This window comes from Tubulanus polymorphus, chromosome 4, assembly GCF_964204645.1.
Source record: "Tubulanus polymorphus chromosome 4, tnTubPoly1.2, whole genome shotgun sequence".
Taxonomy (NCBI): domain Eukaryota; kingdom Metazoa; phylum Nemertea; class Palaeonemertea; order Tubulaniformes; family Tubulanidae; genus Tubulanus; species Tubulanus polymorphus.
The window spans coordinates 26,920,178-26,943,813 of NC_134028.1; the positions used below are offsets into that span (position 1 = coordinate 26,920,178).

At 39.8% G+C, this 23,636-nt stretch overlaps 1 protein-coding gene and 1 non-coding gene across 2 annotated transcripts; both read right to left on the bottom strand.

Annotated features, from left to right (window-relative positions):
- Window positions 1–6,452: 6,452 nt before the first annotated feature.
- Trnav-aac (transfer RNA valine (anticodon AAC)) lies at window positions 6,453–6,525 on the bottom strand. Its single transcript has one exon. It is a non-coding gene; the product is annotated as a tRNA-Val (tRNA).
- A 13,549-nt stretch (window positions 6,526–20,074) lies between these two features.
- LOC141904643 (uncharacterized) lies at window positions 20,075–22,087 on the bottom strand. Its single transcript, XM_074793276.1, has 3 exons — window positions 21,794–22,087; window positions 21,493–21,653; window positions 20,075–20,300 (listed from the first exon to the last, which is right to left on the bottom strand). The coding sequence occupies exons 1-3, from the start codon at window positions 21,861–21,863 to the stop codon at window positions 20,076–20,078; spliced, it is 456 nt and encodes a 151-aa protein (XP_074649377.1). The 5' UTR covers window positions 21,864–22,087; the 3' UTR covers window position 20,075.
- Between the last annotated feature and the right edge of the window lie 1,549 nt (window positions 22,088–23,636).

The window sequence follows — 23,636 nt, forward strand, 5'->3', positions numbered from 1 at the left end:
CCGTACAACCGCCGGCGGGTACGGTTATCAGGCCAAAACCGTGTTTTAGCGCAGACTCCTTACACTATTTAACCACCAGGTGCGCTCGGCCAAATCCATTTCTGTAAGAAGAAGATTAAAGTAATAAAACACCGCTCCTGTTACTCGAAGTAAGAAAGAAGGAAGAGCAAGAAAAACGATGTCAAATTTTGTGAATAGGAATCCAGTGTCAACACATTCACAATTAGACAAAGGTTCTGACTTCGATTGTCGAAATAGGGAGGTCATGGTATAAGCTCAATGGCCCTCGATAAATCAACAACTTTTTAAAATCAACATATTCTATCTTTAAGCGTATTTACACATCTTCGTAATAAGAATTGGTACTTGTAATGTTATAAACCCTTACAGTGTATACGGTAAACCTTATTATTTTTGCTTTATCGGGTTAAGAAAAAATTTTGTTTTTATTCCTAAGTCTAAACCCTCGTGGACTATCAACAAACGCTCATTTTATCAGCATTCGCTTTGTTATTATTTTATCCATACTGATATTGGAAGGTATCGTTTTTGTCGACTAAAGAACGATCTACTTTCCATTCATCTGTATTTTCATAAGAGAAGATTCCGTGATTCGCTCGCGCTTTTGTCAATAGTTTTTTCACGATATCGCTCTTATATCGGTAATACTTAGTCTCGCAATTGATTTATGATATTGTAACTGTATTAAACTACTCTTGTATGTAACAAGATTCGGACGTAAATCCTACCAATATTTTATACGTATGGATTTCCGATGGTTGAAATCAAACGGTTGCCGATCTCTGCAGCAGCGGCAGCAGCAGCAGTAGCAGCATTAGCGCACTAATAAATCTAGTTTGTTAGTGGATTTTATCCTATTTCGGCGTCATCCCGACCGAATGAGAAATTAGGTTTGGACAAGGATCAAAATGTCGAATGTATTCGGGTTAAGTATGAATATTTCACAACGGCAAATTCTTGATTAGTTTCGCTTGATTGATTTGTCGAAAAGTGACGATTCGATCAGAGAATTTCAAATACAACATCGACCAACAATACTAGCACCCGACAAATTACTGTATTCAACAACATCAGGCACGGAATGTTTTTGCTTCATAGATCGCGTTTTATCGAAAGAATACTCGATTTCGTCGTTTGAGTCTTTGTTTTAAATTCTATACGACGACATTGAATAAACATTGCACAAAGATCTTATTCTAACATTGACCTCGATTAGACAATCTCAGACACCATAAACAACAATAAAATCTCGTTTCGAATTCCATTTCACGTTAATTTACATATTATTGTACAAACTTAATTTCCTTTACAGTTTTCGAGATTTACCGAACGTCGGTAATGCGTTCAAAGAAAAGCTTTATTGTAGCTCTTGATGTTCGCTACTAGCGCTGTATTTAGTTTTATGGAAGACCTTGTTACCAATCTACGATGTCGTCAATTTTTATCGGTAGTTCGTCCGTCTCGAGGGTACGGTCAGCGTGACTCTAAAATCCGGGATACACACGATGAACTGTATTACTATCAGCTCGTGATCGCATCACAACTCGGTGAATAATTCATGACTGCGCGCGACACTGGCCGAGCTCGGTGAAAGTCACCAGATACCATTCAGGAAGTCGGTTTCATATTTCTGGTCACAAACATGATAAAGTTATTCTAATAAATCATCGAGATACATTTGAATAAAGTTGTTCTCCACAGTCGAGCGCGGCGACCTCCTCCGCGTACAAACAGAACAACTTAAACATTAATTTTGATGTACGCAGTTTCTCAAAAACAAGCCGACAACCGCAAGAAAGAAAGATTGAAAAATATAATACGATTGAACTAAAAATGGTTCCCATACAAAAACGAATTAAGAATTTCACGAATATCTACTTTAAATGTACGTCGCCATTATCGACTTGAATTCCTCAGATTCTCCAGGAACGAGGAGGTGCCAAATTCAACATGAAAGGCCTTTGAATGAATGCAAAACTGGACCGTAGAGGATATCACAACGACGATTCATACATAAGAAAGTAATAAATTCATAAGTATCCAGAGTATCGCTGTGGTCCGTGAATGTGTCTCATTCTGTTACGATGTGTGATCGGTCCTCGTCTAAACCACTGCGTCACGCAAATAAAATGAGTAAAAAGTAACTTCAGATGTACTGTGCAGTAGTAGATAGACGTAACGCCGCCGTCCATTTCATGAATTCTACCCATGCAACTTCTCCTTTAGCGGCTTAATGTTTGTGTCAAATCTAACACAATCGGAATATCATCTTTCGTAACGCCAACTAATCGAAATAACGCAAGTTTTTCTTCTTCCAAAAAAACTTACGTTATTTTAAGGACTGGAATTGTATAATAGAGGTATTTCCGGATTTTATACAAAACTCAAGCCGTTTGATTTTTAATGTTATATCATCTATTCGAGAAAGACGAGACGTATATATATATATATATATATATATATAGTATATATGTATACTTAATTAATACCCAACAGTGGAAGCCAAAGGAAATCAAATTAATCCCATAACAGCGAACGTAGCTTATTAAATACGACATGTCTGTGTATAGTTGACCGATTCTTACTCCCTGTAATTCTCGCACCGGTCAACTCGACAGTAGACTCTTCTGTTACCCCTGTTAGCCATGTTACCCATGTTACCCCTGTTTCCCATGTCACCCCTGTTAGTCCTGTTACCCTGTTACCGCTGTTTGCCCTATCGCTTGTCTCGCCATAATAAAAACGAATAAAAAGCCTTATACACGTCAAAGTTCTCATTAATCCTGTTATTTGTAGAAGGTATCAGTGAATTAGATTCAGACGGATTTCTTTATTGACTCAGAACTTCACTGTTTCCTATACTCATAGTTCAGGAAGCTCTAGTTATTCCTAATGTAAACACTATATGAGATCCGCAGATCTTTTCTAGAAACGATGTTTTTAATATCGGAGTTCACACTGGAAGGTCTTAACACGACACCTTTCCCGCGCCGTACACGGACACGATTGGGTCTCCATATCGTATCGTCGCCTAGTGCTTTCAACGAAAAAAAAGATACGCGAATATTGCGTTTGAAAGATGCGTCTGATGTGACCCGGTGATACGAGATTCGTGAAGCTAGAATTGATTTTCCTAAAGAGGAAAAGAAAAATCGCGTTCGTGGATTAACGACTACTTAAGCGCAGCTGCCGAAACATAGCTCGTCAGATCTGGGGTTGAATTCGCGTCGGTAAATTGAAAAATTGTTACAACAGCAGCAACATCCATCCTCACCAGCAGCAGCAGCAGCAGCAACAGCAGCAGCAGCAGCAGCAGCAGCAGCAGCGGCAACAACAGCAGCAGCATCTTTTAAGGGATTTTCTTTTATTCGTCGTTCTGTTTGTTAGATCTGGACCCGGTATTATCTGTCGTCTATCCGCAGAAAGACGTTGTCTTTGTGATTGCGCGATATTGTCGTCAGTTCGTCGAGTAAAACATAGCAATTTTTGCCATTAAAAGTAATTATACGAAACGAAGGACTGTTAGCATTGACGTGGTCTTCCGTGAAGCGGTTGAACCTTTTCTATTATCCGTCGACGGAAAGAAGGGATGTTCTATTCGTTAGAAGAATACGAGCCGAATTCGAATGTAAATTGCTGTTTCTGACTGTTATACTAATTAAACTTTTATAGCGTCGACTATTATTTCGAATTCTTCTCATGATTCGCTGATCAAAGTTGTAAGATGTAGAATTTTTTCCATCCCCGTTTGTCTCTTTCGGCGTGTAATTTCTGAGAAGCTCGACGAATTCTTAAGTTAAGATGGCCGGGTATGTAAGCTAGCCATTAAAGGGAATGCCTTGAATAGGAATAATTCTTCAAAAGACAGACGGACAAAGAGATAGATGAAGGATAAAATAGATAGCCGAGGTTAAAAAGTCAAACTTGTAAATTTTGTTTAAAAGCCAATAGGAAGACAGTAAACAAAAAGAGGATACGAATGAAAGGCTCGTTGCATAACGCTAGCATTAGTTCAGAGTTAAAACAGCTATAGTTTAAAGAGAAGAAAAAACGTCTGAAGTTTGAATTCAAATCAATACGTTGAATATTCAGAATATTCAGGCCTATACGTTCACGGCAAGAACGAGTAAAAATCGATACGAAATGCCGCTAAACTCTACTGAGATTAGTTTACGTACATATTTTGATGTCGGGTCGATCGATGTCCAGTACTATAGCGCCAGACCACTGCGGTCAGCGTGCCCGAATGGTTGAGCCGAGCACGTCCCAGACCGGTCTCATAAAGAATAAGATGCCCCCACCCCCTCCCCCAAACAATAGATTTACGGATTAAGTGGAGAGTCATAATGGTACTGCTGACCCCTAACCCCCACCTTAATCCTGAGATCTATTGTAAGGAGGCTCATGACACCGGCGGCACTGTACGACATCGAGCTTTTGCGAGCATTTTTCTTAATGATTTATTATTTTCCAGTAAAACCCGGTTAATAAACTGTTGGTATATCGTATTTCACGTGATGAAAACGTCAGGCTCCGTGATTATTTAAGATGTGGCCCGCGCAGACTGTAGCCCGATAATCTTGAACTGTAAACTCGAATGCACAAAACATAATCATCATTTCCCTTCCGGGACTTAGTAAAGTTCACATCAGTTCAGCAGTATCTATTATTGAGTAATGTTTATATAAATAGATTGCAGTCGATTCTCTTAAAAAGTGGATCTGGTCATTGCAGTGGAACCAAATAAACTAAACAACAGTGGTACTATAGTTATTGTGGTGGAACAGGCTCAGATTGTGGTTCAACAGGGTCAGATTGTGGTGCAACAGGCTCAGATTGTGGTTCAACAGGGTCAGATTGTGGTGCAACAGGCTCAGATTGTGGTTCAACAGGGTCAGATTGTGGTGCAACAGGATCAGATTGTGGTAAATCTGACTGAGATTGGAGTGGAGCTGGCTCAGATTGGGGGTGGAACTGGCTCAGATTGTGGTGTTACTGGCTGACGCTGGTACCGTATAGCAGCCTGGTGGTACCGTATAGCAGCCTGGTGGTACCGTATAGCAGCCTGGTGGTACCGTATAGCAGCCTGGTGGTACCGTATAGCAGCCTGGTGGTACCGTATAGCAGCCTGGTGGTACCGTATAGCAGCCTGGTGGTACCGTATAGCAGCCTGGTGGTACCGTATAGCAGCCTGGTGGTACCGTATAGCAGCCTGGTGGTACCATATAGCAGCCTGGTGGTACCGTATAGCAGCCTGGTGGTACCGTATAGCAGCCTGGTGGTTAGTTAAAACTAAACTATAACATATGTTGTTGCTTACTCGAATCCAACTGATGACTATAAATTCATCGGGAGCCTCCACATTTCCTGCATTTCATTGAATGACAGTAAAACAAACTACTGCAAAATGAATCATTCATTCACAATCACAGACTCAGAACGGAAACCGTACTGATCTAATGACAGTCCCGCGACGAGAGATTACGTTACTCTACGAGAGAACACGAGATCGACCGACTGGTCTGTTTAGAACACGTCTATCCTCGCCGCCAAATTGGCACCCGATCAAACATATCAGAAACCTTAAAGATAAATTAACGTCGGTTTTCACTCGCTGCATAAACATCCCTCGGTTAAAAATCAACTGTTTAGATTACTACTCGCGTACAGGAAATTCGATTTCAACCACTCCTGAGGTCTACACAGTCGCTTTCTATTAGTTTTATTCTGGTTTTCTGCGTCCAGAATCCCGAGTTGTTTCTTAGCTCGCACGCGCCGCGCGGTATTCAGTCGTCAAGCCGTCTGCAAAACATGATCTCTTTTTTGTAAGAGCGGGGAATACAAGAAAATTGAGTCACGAAATGGCGAAAAAATTTTGGCTCGACGGCGTCAGCGACGGCGATGATATTACCATAGATTCTTGTATTCCATCTATAAACATGACTTAAACAGCGATGAAGTAAGACGCAGGAGGTATTGTTGCCGCTATCAGGTGACACGCACACACCGGGCCGAATGTATGACATGATCTATAATAACATTGTTGCACCAAATAATCTCCACATACTCGATGACATCTCGGAGACAATAATGACAGTTACAAATCACCGAGCTATACACTGATACATGTAAAATGATTGATGATACTTTCATCTGGTTCGTTACAATTTCTCGACTTAGATGAAATCGTTGATATAACCATACGCCGCAGATAGTCTGTCTGAAAATCACTGAAAGATTGTATCATCCATTAGTTCGAGTTTTCAATCCGATGATAAAATGTCTGCCATTTGTTTTACGCGAAACATTTCATAATTTGTCCTTTTCTCAAAAAGACGACAATTAATGAACCGACTGATCTGACTGAAATGTACAAATGGTATCAGCAATGTGAAATGTAAAATTGAAATGAAAAGATCGTGAAAAGAAATGGGTTCCAGTGGGTTTCGAACCCGCGACCTTCTGCGTGTTAAGCAGATGTGATAACCACTACACCATGGAACCAGTTGTCACGGTCGCAAAATTCAATGAGTGCAATATTGAGTGAGTGCAATCAATCGCAGCCGATTGACAGATTTACACTGAAAATGTATCGACGTCTCCCTCGCATTCCAACAATTCGTAACTTTTCTTAAGTTATTTTTGTGGATCCATTAATTTTGAAACACATCAAGTCAGAACGTTATAGTGTGGTAGGCCTATAGCGCTGCCAGAATCATGATTGATGGTTATTACAACAGGCCCTGTTTGGTTTTAGATCATTCAAAGCTCATTTTTGTTCATTAACCGAGGTAACAATTTAATACCAGTCTTAGTTGATTTTAGTTCTATTAAGGTACGAACTAATCTAGACCCAGGTTTGTATTTAAGTTGGCTCGAACTGGACCCAGGGGCTGAATCCATTATCGAGACGTGAAAGTCCAGAAATGTTCTTAAATTATTTGAAAACTGGTTCAAGAGTTGTTAGATTGGTAATTACATAACTAAGTTGGTATTATACTGGTCGTAGGTCTAAGCTACGGCTGTTGAACTGTGGGCCCACGACTCTCACGACATTCGCACCGGCATGTTTCAATGAAGAATGTAAGTCGACTACTAGCTCTGAATGCTAGCTCTGAATACTAGCTCTGATCTCCGATCTCTGATATTTGTGTATTAACTTCTGTTATTTTCGGATCATTAATTCGCCTCGATCTCTGGAACAGACACTGTATATCATATATCACAATCAACCAAACAACTGCGGCGTGAAGATAAATAAACTATCACTGCGTGAACTCATCGAACTGTGATGTTTGTTATTTCAGTTAATTTTGACCGTACAAGAAAAACTGTACAAACATTCAGTAACATCAATCTTGGAATTCTGATTACTCCGAGCATCACTGGTTCTAACACCAAATCCTTATAAATATTCTGTCAAATACGTACATCTCAAAATTCAATAACAAACTCAAATGAGCGACTTGTGGAACTAAATTCGAATCTTCTATTTGCCGATCAAAAGCCACAAAAAGAATATTTGCATATGATGCGATGCGTTACTTATTGAATTTATTCCGGTTTCCTGGTTTTTGTGAAGCCTATGCGAGTAATGAAATTTGTCATGTATTTTGTACTGACAACAAATATAATAAAGAATCGCTTTTGAAGTGTTGTATATAGCATTTGACGAAGAATGCGCACGACCGGCGCAACTGGAAAAGGTCTGACTGTGTGGGGGGAGAGTACGTGCAGTGAGTGGGAGAGAAGAGGGAGATGGGAAGAGGGATAGTTGAGGACAGGGATAAAGCGCTAGGGAAAGATGGAGTTTGGATGGAGAATGAGAGAGACAGGGTCTTTTATTCCAAAACCCTTAATTTCAAAATAACTGTACACACTTATTAGTTACAAGCTGCTATAATGTTTAAATGTTTCAGTCTAATGTAAAGTGTTATGACTATGTTTCTATAGAGTTGTGCTGTTTAAGCAAATATATTATTGTTATCATAATTAACGAACTGCGACGAACCGCCTAAAATCCGAAAAAAAGTTCGCATTGAAAACTAATAAAAGAAATCTATTGAAGTTGTGAGCTTGTGCTACTCCAGGTCCAGTTGGCCTACATGTACTCATAAATAGCAATGAACTACATCGGAAGTAAGCTTCGAACTGCGAGAGTATTTGCGCCATCACAAATTGACGTTTTACCTTCGAGCGCAGTTTCCACCAAACTGTCCGTATTATTAAAAAGGAAAGCGAGCAGCCCGTAGTGACGCTACTGCACGGGCTAGGCTGGAGACCAGTGCGCGTGTGTGTAATAATTCATTATTATAAAAGCTCAGGACTCGGATTCGAATCGGCGCCAACTCGACTATGATAATATCCCGGATAGATTCTCCATTAGTTTATTCAGCGGATTTCGTAAATACGAATATCGCGCTGTATTCGTTTAATCACGTTTTATCACTGGTATACTACGTCATCGAGGAAAGGATTACTAATGATGGAGGGAGAAAAAATTATAGAGATTGTCAGATTTGCGAGCGGCATGTTCCCGCTACCTCGTACACACTGTATTTATTATTAATAGACGCTTTAACTCAGTGTTGTAACAATAACCGTTCATATCTTCGCAATTTTGTGCATGCTTCCAGGTATCTTAGCAAACTGGTGCAACAAAACTATGCCTATCCTCCGATGAACTTACATTCGACCACTTGTTGCAGTAAATAGAAATCGCATGAAGTCGCTCCAGCCCAGTAAGAGTATTCGATTGAAAATCGGGCGATTTTCTTCCTAGAAAAACCTACAGGTATATTTTTAGCCCATAGACACGGCACCTGGAGACAGAAACATGTTTACGGGCGTTTCCCTGTGTCACGTGCCTTAATGAGAAACGTGAAACGTGGTTTCGGGAGGAGTTTTTGAGATGAAACATGTTAATTTCCGTGTTCCTTGTTTCGCTGCGTCGTGTGCGTTCAGCTTTACAGTTATCCACTCAGAGTTTTCTTAACCCACGTTCACATAAGTTTTCGGGAAGGACCCGAATGTAAGTACGGAAATTAAAATATTGTGCTCAATACTGAACGGATAACGATCGCAGAAATTAGAAGTTTCTTAGCTATAAAATACTCGACGATATGATGGGTTTACACACAAACACAACGCGTTATGACGCGGCACTTTTCATTATCACATACTCAACTATACATGCATCACGAAACATGACTTGTGCATTTCGACAGACATTAATAACCAACACGGCGACCGTCGCTAAAAAATCAACGGGAAAAGTTTGTTCTCGGTAAACACGTGGAAGGCGTGTGTGTGTGTTGAATATTAATCGGCGACTATCACTGATTTCCGGCGAGACTTGAGTCAATAAAGAAAGAGGTTGTTATCGTGATGAGGTGTACTTACGACACTTTCACCTACTCTCACTGTTTTTAGTCTGATGTTTTCCTCAGTTTCTTACGTCTTCAAACGATATAAAAATGTCAGAATTGATGAAATGGATTGTTTATTCTTTAACGATTAACAGCACTCAGTAGTTTGAGAAGTAATGACGGTGTTGTTGGCGAAAAAAATTCAGAAAATGTTGGAAAATAAACACATATTTCATTAATTCTGTGATTTGTAGTTTCATTTCGTATTCAACAAACAAATGGAAATTCCCAGCCAGGAATGAGCGTGATTATAGAATTTTGGTTAATGAACTTTTTTTGTAAGTGAAAGAATATTCATGATTAACTTTTAACGTAACATTTTAAATACTTGTGAAATATCTTCCATGGAGATACAGAATAGATCCAAAACTTAGAATTGACCCCGGCCGGTCATAACATCTAGTCCGATATCGCTGGTATATGACTTTTCAAATATGCGGCGCTGCGCGCACTCGGATCAATTAAAGATTGTATCTAAAAGATTAATATCCGTGAAAATTGAGTGAGTGCATATGATACTTTTTATCGTTCAATGTATCAAGCCGCTAATCACGGGTCTAATCTACCAGTAATCTGCCGTCCCTGAACGTCGGGGAATCGTTAATAAAACATTAGAAAATATACATCGGTCATGGACTTTCCCGTAATAAATCTATTTTCGCTGAATTGCTAATGATAGTTTCGCAGTTTATTCGTGTTAATGGAGTTTGAAACTTTCATGACACGTTTTTATAACATCTTTATTTGGCTTAATTAAATTATTGATTCAAACGCCACCTGTTTTACCACTTTGAATACGATTCTAAGATATGAAATGTTCCCAGGGCGTTTAGCGTTTTGATATAGTTGAGTAGAATTCGCAATGCTGAGGGAGGAATACGGCGTACGATGCAATGAGAGTGAAATCCCTGGCGGGGGTGGAACGTGACAGAGTCTCGCGATGTTTTTTCCAACTCGACCGCTGAAGAGGGCGGAGAGGAAAGTTACATCTTTAGGTAAATCGTTAATCTAAATCACAGGAGAAAAGAACACGAAGTTTATTTTCAGGTCCTAAGTGAACGTTCCGTCAAGTCTATACCTTATTTCTGGAGCAGTGAAATCTGCGGTAATGGCTTCCATCCGCTCTCGTCCGTCTGTCCAACGACTAATGGGCAATTTTCGAAATTCGTCGCAAATTGATGTTATCGGATAGAGGATTCAACAGTCACTGATGATAGCCAGCACGACAATAATACGCCAGCCTATTATGATTTATCATAATGGCGGGAAATTCTATTCATGTATGGAAAGGTATCATCTACACAAATCATCGCCGTGTATTCGTGGGTTTAGAAATATTCGAGATGGAACGCGCGCGCGGGAGGGAGGAAAACTTTTAGCGGGCGGGAGGGAGAGAAACTTTTACCGTTTGATGTCGACTTCGTACGTGTTTTTCATTATTAACGTCAATATTTTAAATCAGACGGATCCGAGCCGATATCGGAGGGAGTCTCCATTAGTAAATCCATTAGGAATAGATGTTCATTGAATTAATTCAAGAAATAGACAGATTGATGAGACGCCGACTTGGAGTCCATCAGCAAATGGCCAAACATTCTATCGGTTGAAGGTAATGTATTGGTTGAAGAATTAGAGGTAGTTTTCTGCGCGTAAAGCTGCAGTAAGTTGCTGCCGCACGCAGTCGATTCATTCTCGTTATATCTGTCACTGTCTGATCAATTATTCTTCGTAAACTCGAGACGTACGTTTAGTTTTTATACACACCAGAAGAAATCGCTAAGATTGCAGCGAAACGTACCGTATAAAGTACATCCCGATTGAGAGACTGGAGTTGTTTAATTAAACGGCGCCAAGTTTAGGATTGGTCAACTGAAATTAGATTAATCAGTTAAATTAGTTTTTTTTCCTGATGATTGAACGTGTTTTAAAGTTTCGAAGAAAATTAATGCCATAAAATGCCTAAACATCTCGAAATAGATTGGCTATGATCCTGTACAGAAACAGGTATTAGTTGAACAAAAGTAAGTAAAAGTTAGGACAGAGTGAAAATTCAAAGTGCATTTGCCCTGCCTTGACTTAAGTATACATAAAATGCGGTCTTGGATTATGTTGTTAGGTCCAAGCATGACTAAGCATTCTACCCCAGTTTGACCGATTGATTCCTGTTCATTTGGATTAGACTTTGAGTTTTCAGCCGCTATTTTACAATAAATCGAATAAGCAGAGTTTATATCTTTTTCTATATAACTCTGGATCCTGATGGTCGAATGTTCTATCGTGTTTAAGAGTTGCTCGCAATGAAGACCTACTATCTGATTTTCAGATCAAGTTCTTTTTCAGCAGTTTTATTCCCCAGAACGTGAGTTGCATGCCGTACCTGATCTTTTGAAGGCGATAGAGAGAGAGTATATGTATATGTATATGTGTTTAAACCGATCTTCTTTACATCTCCAAGAAAATACATTCCTTCCCAAGTCGGAGACCTGCACAAATCAGTTGGTGTTAAACAGATAAAAAATGAAAGGAGAGATTTTCTATAATGTTCAAGCGCAGATGATATCTTTTTCTTATAGCTATGGGGAATAATACAATTCAGTCTTTGAAGTAAAGTCATATCTGAGGAAATCTATATGAAACGCCCACAGGCAGCCGCGGCCTGAACCCGTCACGTTTGCTTCTGACACCGGACTTATGTTTGGATTGCGTAGCCATTGAGCTGACAACGTCAAACCGGCTGGAAAATCAGTGTCAGTCGATGTGGCTGATCTAGTCCGGTCAATCGTTAACAATTCATAGAGGAACCGCGATCTTTTTTAGACCGTCGATTACGCGAATAAAAATCGTTCTGTGCCGCGATACGACGTATCGGATTTGTGGAAATATTGTTTGTTCAAACAGTGATAGATGTTCGTTTGAGAGCGCGCGCGCTTTCTATACACAGTGCGGGATTATTGAAAGACGAGAGACGTTCATCCCTGATGCGCTCGAGCGAAAACAAATCCGTTCCACTTTATTGATACGGATATAACAACCCGAAACAACAAAAACAATTTTTAAACGATCGACATACTTTTGATATGTTCGGTCGATATGACAAATAATGCATCATATATTCATCGATTTCTGTTTGATGAAGGAAGCGCCTGCTGTGATGTATGGATTTTCGATGTAATTATATTAAGTCGGCGCAAAATCCGTCGAACCAAAAAAAGAATCAGATGGAACTCTCTCTCTCTCTCCCTCGGTTGCCGGCTCTGTTTATGTATATTAACTGCGGAAAATCGATGTTCAATTTAGCACTATCGATAGCCGTATATAACAAACACGTCGAAATAGTGAGTTACCCAGGATAATTGAGATCAAGCCATAAATCAAACCATCGAAAAAAATATCTCCCTAGCTATAAATCAATGGTTTTACAAATCAGATTACGTATTGTCAATTTATTGACGACGCATTGGTCGAATTGAATAGAAGGCTCGTGTAGTAATTACCTTATGGCTCTATCGATTACCTCTCTGAAAGTAGTGTATATTTCAGAGAAACTTATGAAACTATCTAGTACGCCTCTTTCGCAGTGGTTCTTTATCCAGAAAGCGGCGTGCGCCGGAAATAACAGAACGTATCGCGTGCATACTGGACAAACAGAACGTATCACACACAGACTAGACAAACAGAATAGTGTTCTTGAAGTATAAAACCGGTTTAGGTCACTAGCTGCACAGCAGCAGCAGCACCAGCACCAGCACCAGCATCATCATCATCAGCAGCAGCAGCAGCAGCAGCAGCACCACCACCGCCAGCACCAGGAGCAGCAGCAGCATCACCAGGAGCAGCACTACCCATCCAATTGTTCGCCTATAAACTATTTATATTACCTATAAAGAGACGGAACACAAGGCAAATGATGAACGATCGTTGGACGGAAACAATTACCGCCCGTTTTAGCGCCAAATGTCGTAAAAGCGAACTGGTGAAAGTTCACATTACGAGTTCGTCAATCATCGTCACGCTTAACATTCAGATCACGTGTGGGAGGGCAGTGCACCCATATACGTGAAAAAAACAGAGACAGTATGTAAGTAAATACTACTTGAAATACTGCATCTTTTTCGAGCCGATTTCACAAAATCTATCTTAAAGGTTTATTTACTACTTACTTCTTGCAGAGCTTACAGGTTTTACAACAACTCGAGACAAATTGGAGTTCGAAATCTCCCAAATTATCTCAGAATAGAATTTTCGATACGTTGACCAGTTTGTTTTCATGAGCAGAAAGATGAATAGTAAATGTTTTAAAGGTACTGACGTTTTTTATACGAGTCATTTTTTAAATCAGATCTTAAGGTTATAAAAAGACGGGCTTCACGATGACTCGAACAGCGTCCGAGCTTAGAACGAGCTGCCATTATTTGCTTTTACATTTATATAAGAGTGCCTACGTTTCCGGAACAAAACTTATTTATTGTTATATTGAAATTGGTCGAAGAAAACCGCTACCGTCGTCGCAAACAATAAATGGATTTGCACACGGTAGAAATAGATCTAATCACAGGGATGAAGAATTGCGCGGAAATGATCTGCAAACTTTTTTTTCTGCTGTTGCGGATTCGTTTCCGTCAGAGATGTGAGAAAAACTTATGTTATACTTTGACATTTTCGGCGCGGATAAATCTGGATTTTTGTAGCCTAAAAACCGCACCGAGACCGGATGCGACCGACGGCGGTTTATAACGGATTACACTAAATCATGGTAACTGGAATAACTGTCAGGCTTAAATCATATTGAATCCAACACAAGGCGATTATCATAGACAGTATAGAATATGGACTGGTGTTTAAATCACTGCAGGCGATATATAAAAAAGACGCTTTATGTTTTTATCCCCGGCAATAGATAAGTCATTATGAAATAAAGTTAATCTTGTAGTTGCCTCTGGTCTGGTTTTAATGCGTGGTCCTGGGATTAGTCTTACTTAAAACTCTAAAAAAAAACTCTATTTCATCATGATACATTATTCGTAGGGCGCCGCCGCGAGAGAAATAGTGCCCTTATGAATATTATGAAGCGAAAAAAGTAACAGTTGTTCCCCTGGCGTATCCAATATCTTAGCGGACTTGCATTTCTCGACCGTTGGTGACCTTGACCGGATAGACAGACGACAAGTTAGTTCTGAGCTTGGCGCTAAACCCTTTAACCATTACGACGACACAAATAAGGTATTTATTTTGTCTCCCATTGCTGTCATCTGCTGGATGTATAATTAACCAAGTCAGCAACACACCGCCGTATATTAGCCATTCGAACAACCCTGAGATGATGTCCAGGAAATTGCACATAATTAGAACAAGTGTGGCGTAAAAGGCATAGACCACTGCAGTCTCAAGCTGTACCGGGCGTTTATTTTACTTCCCTTACATCCGGCTCGACTTTAAAAAAAAAACTAACACAGCCCACTTTCAGGTTGTGACGTGTATGCTATCGTCTTGGAAAAATAGAATTCCAGTCGTTCTTCTCTTCTCCTTATTGTTAAATGAAAACATAAAATTCGAACCGACCCCAAAACAATAGACAAACCATCATCATCATGATAATCCTTACAAAACTTATCGTCAGCACTTCACTATAGCTCTCCTAGCACATTTCGGTTGCTGTGTGAATTAGATTTGCCTGTTTTACAGTTACCCCGCCCCTCTAATCTAACTTCAACGTAATTCCATATTGTAGCCTGAACGGCAAAGTATGGCCACTTTCTTAGATATTTTTGAGAGAAATATATTTTCGAGCTCGTCCCTTTTTGCACAAACGACACCATTTACACAGCATACTGATCAAAGGCAACTCGTCTATACTAGATACCACACGATTTATTACGCGTATTTTGCTACGACCATATTTTTCCTGGCCTTGTAATCTTTGTGACAGGATGATAGGAACGCAACCGCGTTCAGTGAGAAGATAAAAGCTAGAAGAGACACGAAAAGCCACAGTCGTGCTCTAATTGTGTTGACGTTCTCAGTTATACCGCGTAGTTTGTCGATAGCTATAATTCAGTGACACTCTTCGTTTCAACTGTGGGTTTGTTATTGGTGGTAATTACACTCTCTACTGTCTCCATCGAAGGTAAAATGTAGAACCATCGGGAGGTCTCAGCGGCGCGTATAGATTCTGAAGTGTTTCTTTGTGATAGCAAATAGCGCGCCTCGGCCATTTCAGATCCTAACGCAATCCCATTTCAGCTATATTGTCGCGATATCTCGACCTAGTAGCACCTAGAAGGTCGATGGGAAAACTTCTCCTTTGTGGCAAGTGAGGATCCGCTAGGTTCGCTACTAGTACTGTAACTCGGTCTTTCGCGTTTGATTTCTGGGGGCAGTTGATGAAAACCTGTTTTAAGATGTTTAACTGCTTAACTGTTTTTATTATCGCCGTATCAATCGTCGCCTGGTTTATCTAAGCCAATTCTATTTTTACTACGTCAAGTTTAACGCTTAACCGGATTTGAAGGCCACGGATTCGCTTCTGGGATTGTTCATAGTTCACAGAAAGTTCCACGTATCTAATTATCTCTATAATCATATTTCTTGTAAATGGGATGTTTTTTACGGGAAACTGATTTACGTAGAGCATGAAATAAATGGACGCATCGCCAGCAATCTACATTCATGGAAGTAGACGCCGGGACGATTTGGTGATTGTTCTTCTTTACGCCGAGAAGTGCCTGTCATCTTCAATATCATATCAATATGAGTATGTTTGGCCGACTATTAGTTTGCGTTCAATTTCCAACCAGGCGCCGCTTGTCTCTCTATCTACGCAACAATCCAGTGATTGCAAAATACGAATGAGGAAACGGATTTCCAAGAAAGAATCGTATGTTATGTTATTGACAAGACATATCGAATTATTTGCCTATTTGTCAAGTGTTTTTGTACTTGTATTCTAGTATCTACTGTGATTTTGAGTGTGTTTGGGGATGGGTTTTCCTGTGAGAGAATTTATCACATAAAATCGGTTTTTGTGGCTTGATTGTGTGATAAACATGAACTTACCATTCTGAAACATGGCCTCCTCGTGTCAATAATTCGTTAGTAATAAATTGATTTAGCCAACCTATAATTACACAATATGACGTATGAGTTTTGTGACCATAACAACAATAGCCCCACAATAATTACTTTTTATAAGTTTATACTTTTTTATAAACTTTAGATAAACTTTAAATCAAATCCTGGAGAAAAAAAGTTCACGTGGGTGGTCTACATGTAGTGGCTCATCTTGGACAACACCCCTCCCGCTGAAGAAATCGTTTCGGCATCTTGGACGTACCATACGAACCAATTTCCACAGAAAGTGAATCAGCATTGGACTACAGTGACTACGAGCATGCGCTACACAGTCCGAGGCCTAAAAAATAAAGGAAACTCCTGTCAGTATTTATACATCATGTTTCTGAGAAACTTTTTATTACCGTTTACAGACAAAAGAAACGGCATGTATATTTAGAATCATTTTACCGCAAATGTTTCATAATCTTCAAAACAGATTCGTTTCTCGTTTCTTGGAAAACTGTGAAACCTTTTGATAGCGCGTGTTCAACTGAAATGACCGTTTGAACGCATCGGAAGATCTACCGAAAAAAACCTTCTATAAGTATATTCATATGTAATGTGATAGATATCATCGAAACATCATCATCGATTTTTCAAGGCGGCAATAAACTTTCAAGTTAGTTTTCTAATTCGGGGACAACGACATCACAACCACGACATCACAACCACGACATCACAACCACGATATCCCACTGCGAGCAACAAAGCTTTTTCGCTATCAAAGGAATACATAAAATGTGCGCGGAAAGTCGTAATTGAATTTCGGTGCTGTGAAACAGCGTGAATATTGCGTAAATTAGATTCGATGATATGTAATAATTACATGATGAAAGAGACGCCAACGTAGACACCATTCAACGCAATTACTATCGATACCAGTCGTCTTACTGTGACGTCATCGTTCTCATTTTCAAACCGCGCCGATCAGTGCGCGAGTCACGAAACTGCAAGTGGCTTCCATTTTCCACGGTAGAGGTCTAGGTAAAGTGTTGGTAGAGGTCTAGGTAAAGTGTTGGTAGAGGTCTAGGTAAAGCGTTGGTAGAGGGCTAGGTAAAGTGTTGGTAGAGGTCTAGGTAAAGCGTTGGTAGAGGTCTAGGTAAAGTGTTGGTAGAGGGCTAGGTAAAGAGTTGGTAGAGGTCTAGGTAAAGCGTTGGTAGAGGTCTAGGTAAAGCGTTGGTAGAGGGCTAGGTAAAGCGTTGGTAGAGGGCTAGGTAAAGCGTTGGTAGAGGTCTAGGTAAAGCGTTGGTAGAGGGCTAGGTAAAGCGTTGGTAGAGGGCTAGGTAAAGCGTTGGTAGAGGGCTAGGTAAAGCGTTGGTAGAGGGCTAGGTAAAGCGTTGGTAGAGGTCTAGGTAAAGCGTTGGTAGAGGGCTAGGTAAAGCGTTGGTAGAGGTCTAGGTAAAGTGTTGGTAGAGGTCTAGGTAAAGCGTTGGTAGAGGGCTAGGTAAAGCGTTGGTAGAGGTCTAGGTAAAGCGTTGGTAGAGGGCTAGGTAAAGCGTTGGTAGAGGTCTAGGTAAAGTGTTGGTAGAGGTCTAGGTAAAGTGTTGGTAGAGGGCTAGGTAAAGCGTTGGTAGAGAGCTAGGTAAAGCGTTGGTAGAGAGCTAGGTAAAGCGTTGGTAGAGGTCTAGGTAAAGTGTTGGTAGAGGGCTAGGTAAAGCGTTGGTAGAGGGCTAGGTAAAGCGTTGGTAGAGGGCTAGGTAAAGCGTTGGTAGAGGGCTAGGTAAAGCGTTGGTAGAGGTCTAGGTAAAGCGTTGGTAGAGGTCTAGGTAAAGCGTTGGTAGAGGGCTAGGTAAAGTGTTGGTAGAGGTCTAGGTAAAGCGTTGGTAGAGGTCTAGGTAAAGTGTTGGTAGAGGTCTAGGTAAAGCGTTGGTAGAGGGCTAGGTAAAGCGTTGGTAGAGAGCTAGGTAAAGCGTTGGTAGAGAGCTAGGTAAAGCGTTGGTAGAGAGCTAGGTAAAGCGTTGGTAGAGGTCTAGGTAAAGCGTTGGTAGAGGGCTAGGTAAAGCGTTGGTAGAGGGCTAGGTAAAGTGTTGGTAGAGGTCTAGGTAAAGCGTTGGTAGAGGGCTAGGTAAAGCGTTGGTAGAGGGCTAGGTAAAGCGTTGGTAGAGGGCTAGGTAAAGCGTTGGTAGAGAGCTAGGTAAAGCGTTGGTAGAGGGCTAGGTAAAGCGTTGGTAGAGGGCTAGGTAAAGCGTTGGTAGAGGGCTAGGTAAAGCGTTGGTAGAGAGCTAGGTAAAGCGTTGGTAGAGGTCTAGGTAAAGCGTTGGTAGAGGTCTAGGTAAAGCGTTGGTAGAGGGCTAGGTAAAGCGTTGGTAGAGGGCTAGGTAAAGCGTTGGTAGAGAGCTAGGTAAAGCGTTGGTAGAGGGCTAGGTAAAGCGTTGGTAGAGGTCTAGGTAAAGCGTTGGTAGAGGGCTAGGTAAAGCGTTGGTAGAGGTCTAGGTAAAGCGTTGGTAGAGGGCTAGGTAAAGCGTTGGTAGAGGTCTAGGTAAAGCGTTGGTAGAGGGCTAGGTAAAGCGTTGGTAGAGGGCTAGGTAAAGCGTTGGTAGAGGTCTAGGTAAAGCGTTAGTAGAGGTCTAGGTAAAGCGTTGGTAGAGGGCTAGGTAAAGCGTTGGTAGAGGTCTAGGTAAAGCGTTGGTAGAGGTCTAGGTAAAGCGTTGGTAGAGGGCTAGGTAAAGCGTTGGTAGAGGGCTAGGTAAAGCGTTGGTAGAGGGCTAGGTAAAGCGTTCCACGGTAAAAGTCTGTCAGTCGTGTCTACTCATTCTAGTCGGCCACCAGTAACGACCTACCGACATACGCTCAAATATGAGACGATAAATTATTAGGTTGATGGAATTAAATCTGTCAGAAATCAATTTTCTAAGGTTTCTTTTTTCCATGGTACTTTTGTATTATTATGCGATAATTTGTAATCGCTCGAACTGATGCGCGATCCTGACATTTGCGATATAATTATTAGCATAATAAGAACTGATTAATGATAATGGCAGCTAGTGCCGAGTAGAGTTGATGAGTTCTAATTGAAGGCTATTAAGAATATTCCGTACGAGGAAGAGGAAAAATCCGTCATTAGATTAAATAGAGAGGAGCAATTTGACGTAAGACGATTGTGTGTTAAATTCAATTCGTTATGACGTCACCGTTGAGAAAAATATTCCACCTAAAAGAGCGATTTTTTTTTTTATTAATTAAACGATCGAGACGAGATGAACTTGTGAAAGTTAAAGTTAACTCTGAGTTAGAATTAGTTTATTCTCAATGAGTTAACTCTGAGTTTATTTTCTATGAGTTAACTCTCAGTTTATTTTCAATGAGTTAACTCTGAGTTTATTTTCAATGAGTTAACTCACAACTGTCGAACTGGGTCCCGGGTTAAAAATCCTCGACGTTTCTATGGGAATTATGCTACTGGTTAAGCTCATAAGATAAATAGATGATTAATTGAATTGTGTAAAATCACTGATTTTATTTCGGACGGAATTTAGTTTTATACCGAATAAACGACGTGAACACAAATACTGCTGACTATCCCCGCAACATCAGTGCGCCTGCGCATACTACAATCACAGCCAGTGACGTCATCAATCTTGTAGCGGTATTTCCGGTGTTGCACTTCTCCGCCTGATTACAACAGGAAGTACATCGTAAATAGGTCAAACCGAATCCGTTATAGCGACATCCCCAGTAACACTTATCAGCGCAGCCTCGTTCTATATTGATGACGACTCCTTGGACCTCTTGACGTTCAACCTGAGAGTAATAAAATCAAACTGAGTTTTATCAACTCATATCGAATTATGCAATATCGAACTGCAAACAATACAATACGGAACTGCAAACAATACAATATGGAACTGCAAACAATACAATATGGAACTGCAAACAATACAATATGGAACTGCAAACAATACAATATGGAACTGCAAACAATACAATATCGAACTGCAAACAATACAATATCGAACTGCAAACAATACAATATGGAAGTGCAAACAATACAATATGGAACTGCAAACAATACAATATCGAACTGCAAACAATACAATACGGAACTGCAAACAATACAATATGGAACTGCAAACGCAGATATAGTAATCGAGGTTTGCACTTATCAAGGTTAGCAATAAAACAATGATTTATGAACGATACGAAGTAGCATAAGTAAATAAAAAATGGCGCTGGACGACGGTTGAAAGATCCAGTCGCCCATAAACTCACATTCACGCGCATACATACCCCGTTCATACACCTACTCATTACAGGAGACAAAACGTGTCACATCAGATATACATATATCATACTTAAATTCAATCAGATGAATGAGATCATTTCCAAAAGATGTGAGAACTAATTTTTCTATAGCGAGTTCCAGCCTTTCGGGTCTTTATAGATTATTGTATTGTAAAGGTAAACATCTTATTTCTTACATTATGGCTTCAACTTTGCCAGGTTTGCTGGTAGTTACTCCGTCTTTCGTGTTCAATCTTAATCAATGATTCAGTTGAAATCGAATGAACGTTTCTCATAATGAATCGATGAAATATACAGCTATCAAGCTCTTTACCGCAGACCATTTTATCATTACCAAAAAGGGTACAATCGTAGCCAGCAAAGATATTTCACATGGGACTCGACCATGTTATTGACTCACTCGAGGTTTTGGTCGATTTTGGACACGAGATTTAGAGATAATAAAACCATTGAACCAGTAAAAATATCGCGTCATCCAAAATAGCTGTTTTAAAGGCGAATTGAGAATTAAGGGCCACCAGAATATGTTATTTGCATTGGATTCATGCTCCTTACAAAAACTGTATCAACCAACTGAAAAAAATGACCGAACCTTCACTCTTTGAAATACAATATAAATCCAGCTAAGGCTGGTCAGTGAGACAGAGGGTGTAACCTGATTGAAAGTCTAGACAAATCAGTTTAATCTAACCTTGCAATACTTGTCTCTTTTGCCGCATCGAATGACGTCAATGTCTGAGAGGTTAAAAAGACATTCGCTTTTTGCGTTAAATTTCAATTTAAACGCATCCTTACAAGTGTAACACGACAGATTCGTTCCATCAAATACTTCACCAGTGACGCTTGAGAAATCTGTAAAAAAACCATCGAAAATAGCCTTCGGAACAACAGCGATGATATCAACGAGTTAAAAACCACAGTGTTGGAAAGTTAGTTGATAAATGTAACAGTTTCGGGGTCTATACTTCTAAATCACGTGACACCGGACCTACCTGATATCAAAAACAAGACGACTAAATACATATAGTTATTTATGATACAGTAGTTCACCATTCTATTCATAACACAATGCACGTATAAATGCACGCTATGTTGACTATAAAACACGTGTTAATATCTTCCGCATAGTTCAACGACATAAAATCCCGATTTACTTTCGATTTGTTTGTAAAATGTACAAACTCTAAGAACAGTCTTCATCCTAGTGAGCCTTTAACTGCGTATTGTATATAATCGTTCATAAGGTTCGTTTATACGTAATCGACAGAATACCATCACCCAGCATTCACGATAACAGCCTTCACGAATTCAGAATCCTATCGAAGTTTCAAATTCCAATTATAATCCGGAAAGATTTTTACGTAATTGATAGTAAACCCACGATTATGAAACAAATGGTTATTCAGACTTCGACGACGCACGCAGTTACCGTAGATGTATCTGTCTTAAAAATGTGCAAAGTTCGATCTGAATAAAGATTCATTCAATATAATTGTGGGTTTCTATTATCATTACAAACAGAATCGTGCTTATGTCCAGTACGAGTATTAGATCTCACACTATCTGCAGCATACAGCCGCAGTAGCAGTATAGTATATCTGTATGAAAGGTTTATTAGCTCCAGTTTATTACGAGCAGCCACGAATCGATATACGATAATTTCACGTAACTCGTTTCCCATTTCCGCTGACAGGTAAATACCATTATTCCCATCACATAAACGAGCGTCACTCGAAAACTTATTAAATTCGCCGTTCGAGCAAATCCGCCGTTGCCTGGAGACGACGTATACAAAGTATTATACGCAAATTGAAAAGTAATTTTTTCTGTAGGTTGAACAGAAACGACTGTGACCGGATCTCGTGGTACATTTAAACCCGCTTGAGTCGTCACATTCTTAAAGTCATCTCCTCACACGTCGTATTACAGTGAAATTCACTATATGTCATTGTGATGATCATTATGTTTACGACTTATCCAAAAGATCACTTAATATACATCTATATTATGTATTAAGTAACTGAATTAGAAAAAATACACGTGTATAAATTCGAACTCAAAGATACAGACACGAGTAATGTTGAGTAATTTAACGACTTAAATGCGATGACGATTTCACAAAGTCATATTGTGCCATTTTTTATACGAATTGCGAAAAACACATTTGGGAAGCGTTCGTCGTTGTGTGACGATTGTGAGATTATTTGTAATTGTGAGCTTTGGTTTGTTTGTTTAAACTGTGATCTATATACGTTATGAAAACTAATGGGAATGAGTACCATTTTATTCTGGAATACCCTTTAGAATCTTCGCAACCCGATTCTCAAAACCAACGAGAATTTTTATTATAAAGCGCAAATCGAACTATCCTTTAAATCTGTGTCTTATTCAATTAAGGTAAATACATGATTCTCACGCGCATAAAATTGATCCTTATAATATTAGACAATCATTTTCCAACCGTAGCCTCAGGACTTCATTAGGTCAAACTGTCAGGCGGTGTCGAGCTGGCCGATTATTTTTTTCGCATGCCGCTCTTACAACTGAAAGAACGTTCGAATAATTTGGCGATATCGTGTACATCCAATTATCAGTTACAATATACGGCTGAATAGCATAATGTTAATGATGAGAAAATATTCGTTTGCTTATTGCGTGCAGCAACAATAAACGTCTAGATATACGCGAATATAAAAGATCGGAACCACTTTTAAACTTTACCGAGAATGTACGAACGACATGATTTTAATCGATGACAAACTTGAATGGGAATTTAGCTATCAAAATTCTAGTGAATAAATTACCTTCGCGTTGAAAAGGTAGCCTCACTTCTCG

What these genes read in the sequence shown, in the direction of transcription:
- LOC141904643 (XM_074793276.1), bottom strand. Translation starts at nt 21,863, where the DNA reads ATGAATAGAATGGTGAACTACTGTATCATAAATAACTATATGTATTTA. An exon ending in CGTCTTGTTTTTGATATCAG is followed by an intron (nt 21,654 to 21,793) that starts GTAGGTCCGGTG and finishes GTTTTTTTACAG; the next exon opens with ATTTCTCAAGCGTCACTGGT. An exon ending in AAAGAGACAAGTATTGCAAG is followed by an intron (nt 20,301 to 21,492) that starts GTTAGATTAAAC and finishes TATTACTCTCAG; the next exon opens with GTTGAACGTCAAGAGGTCCA.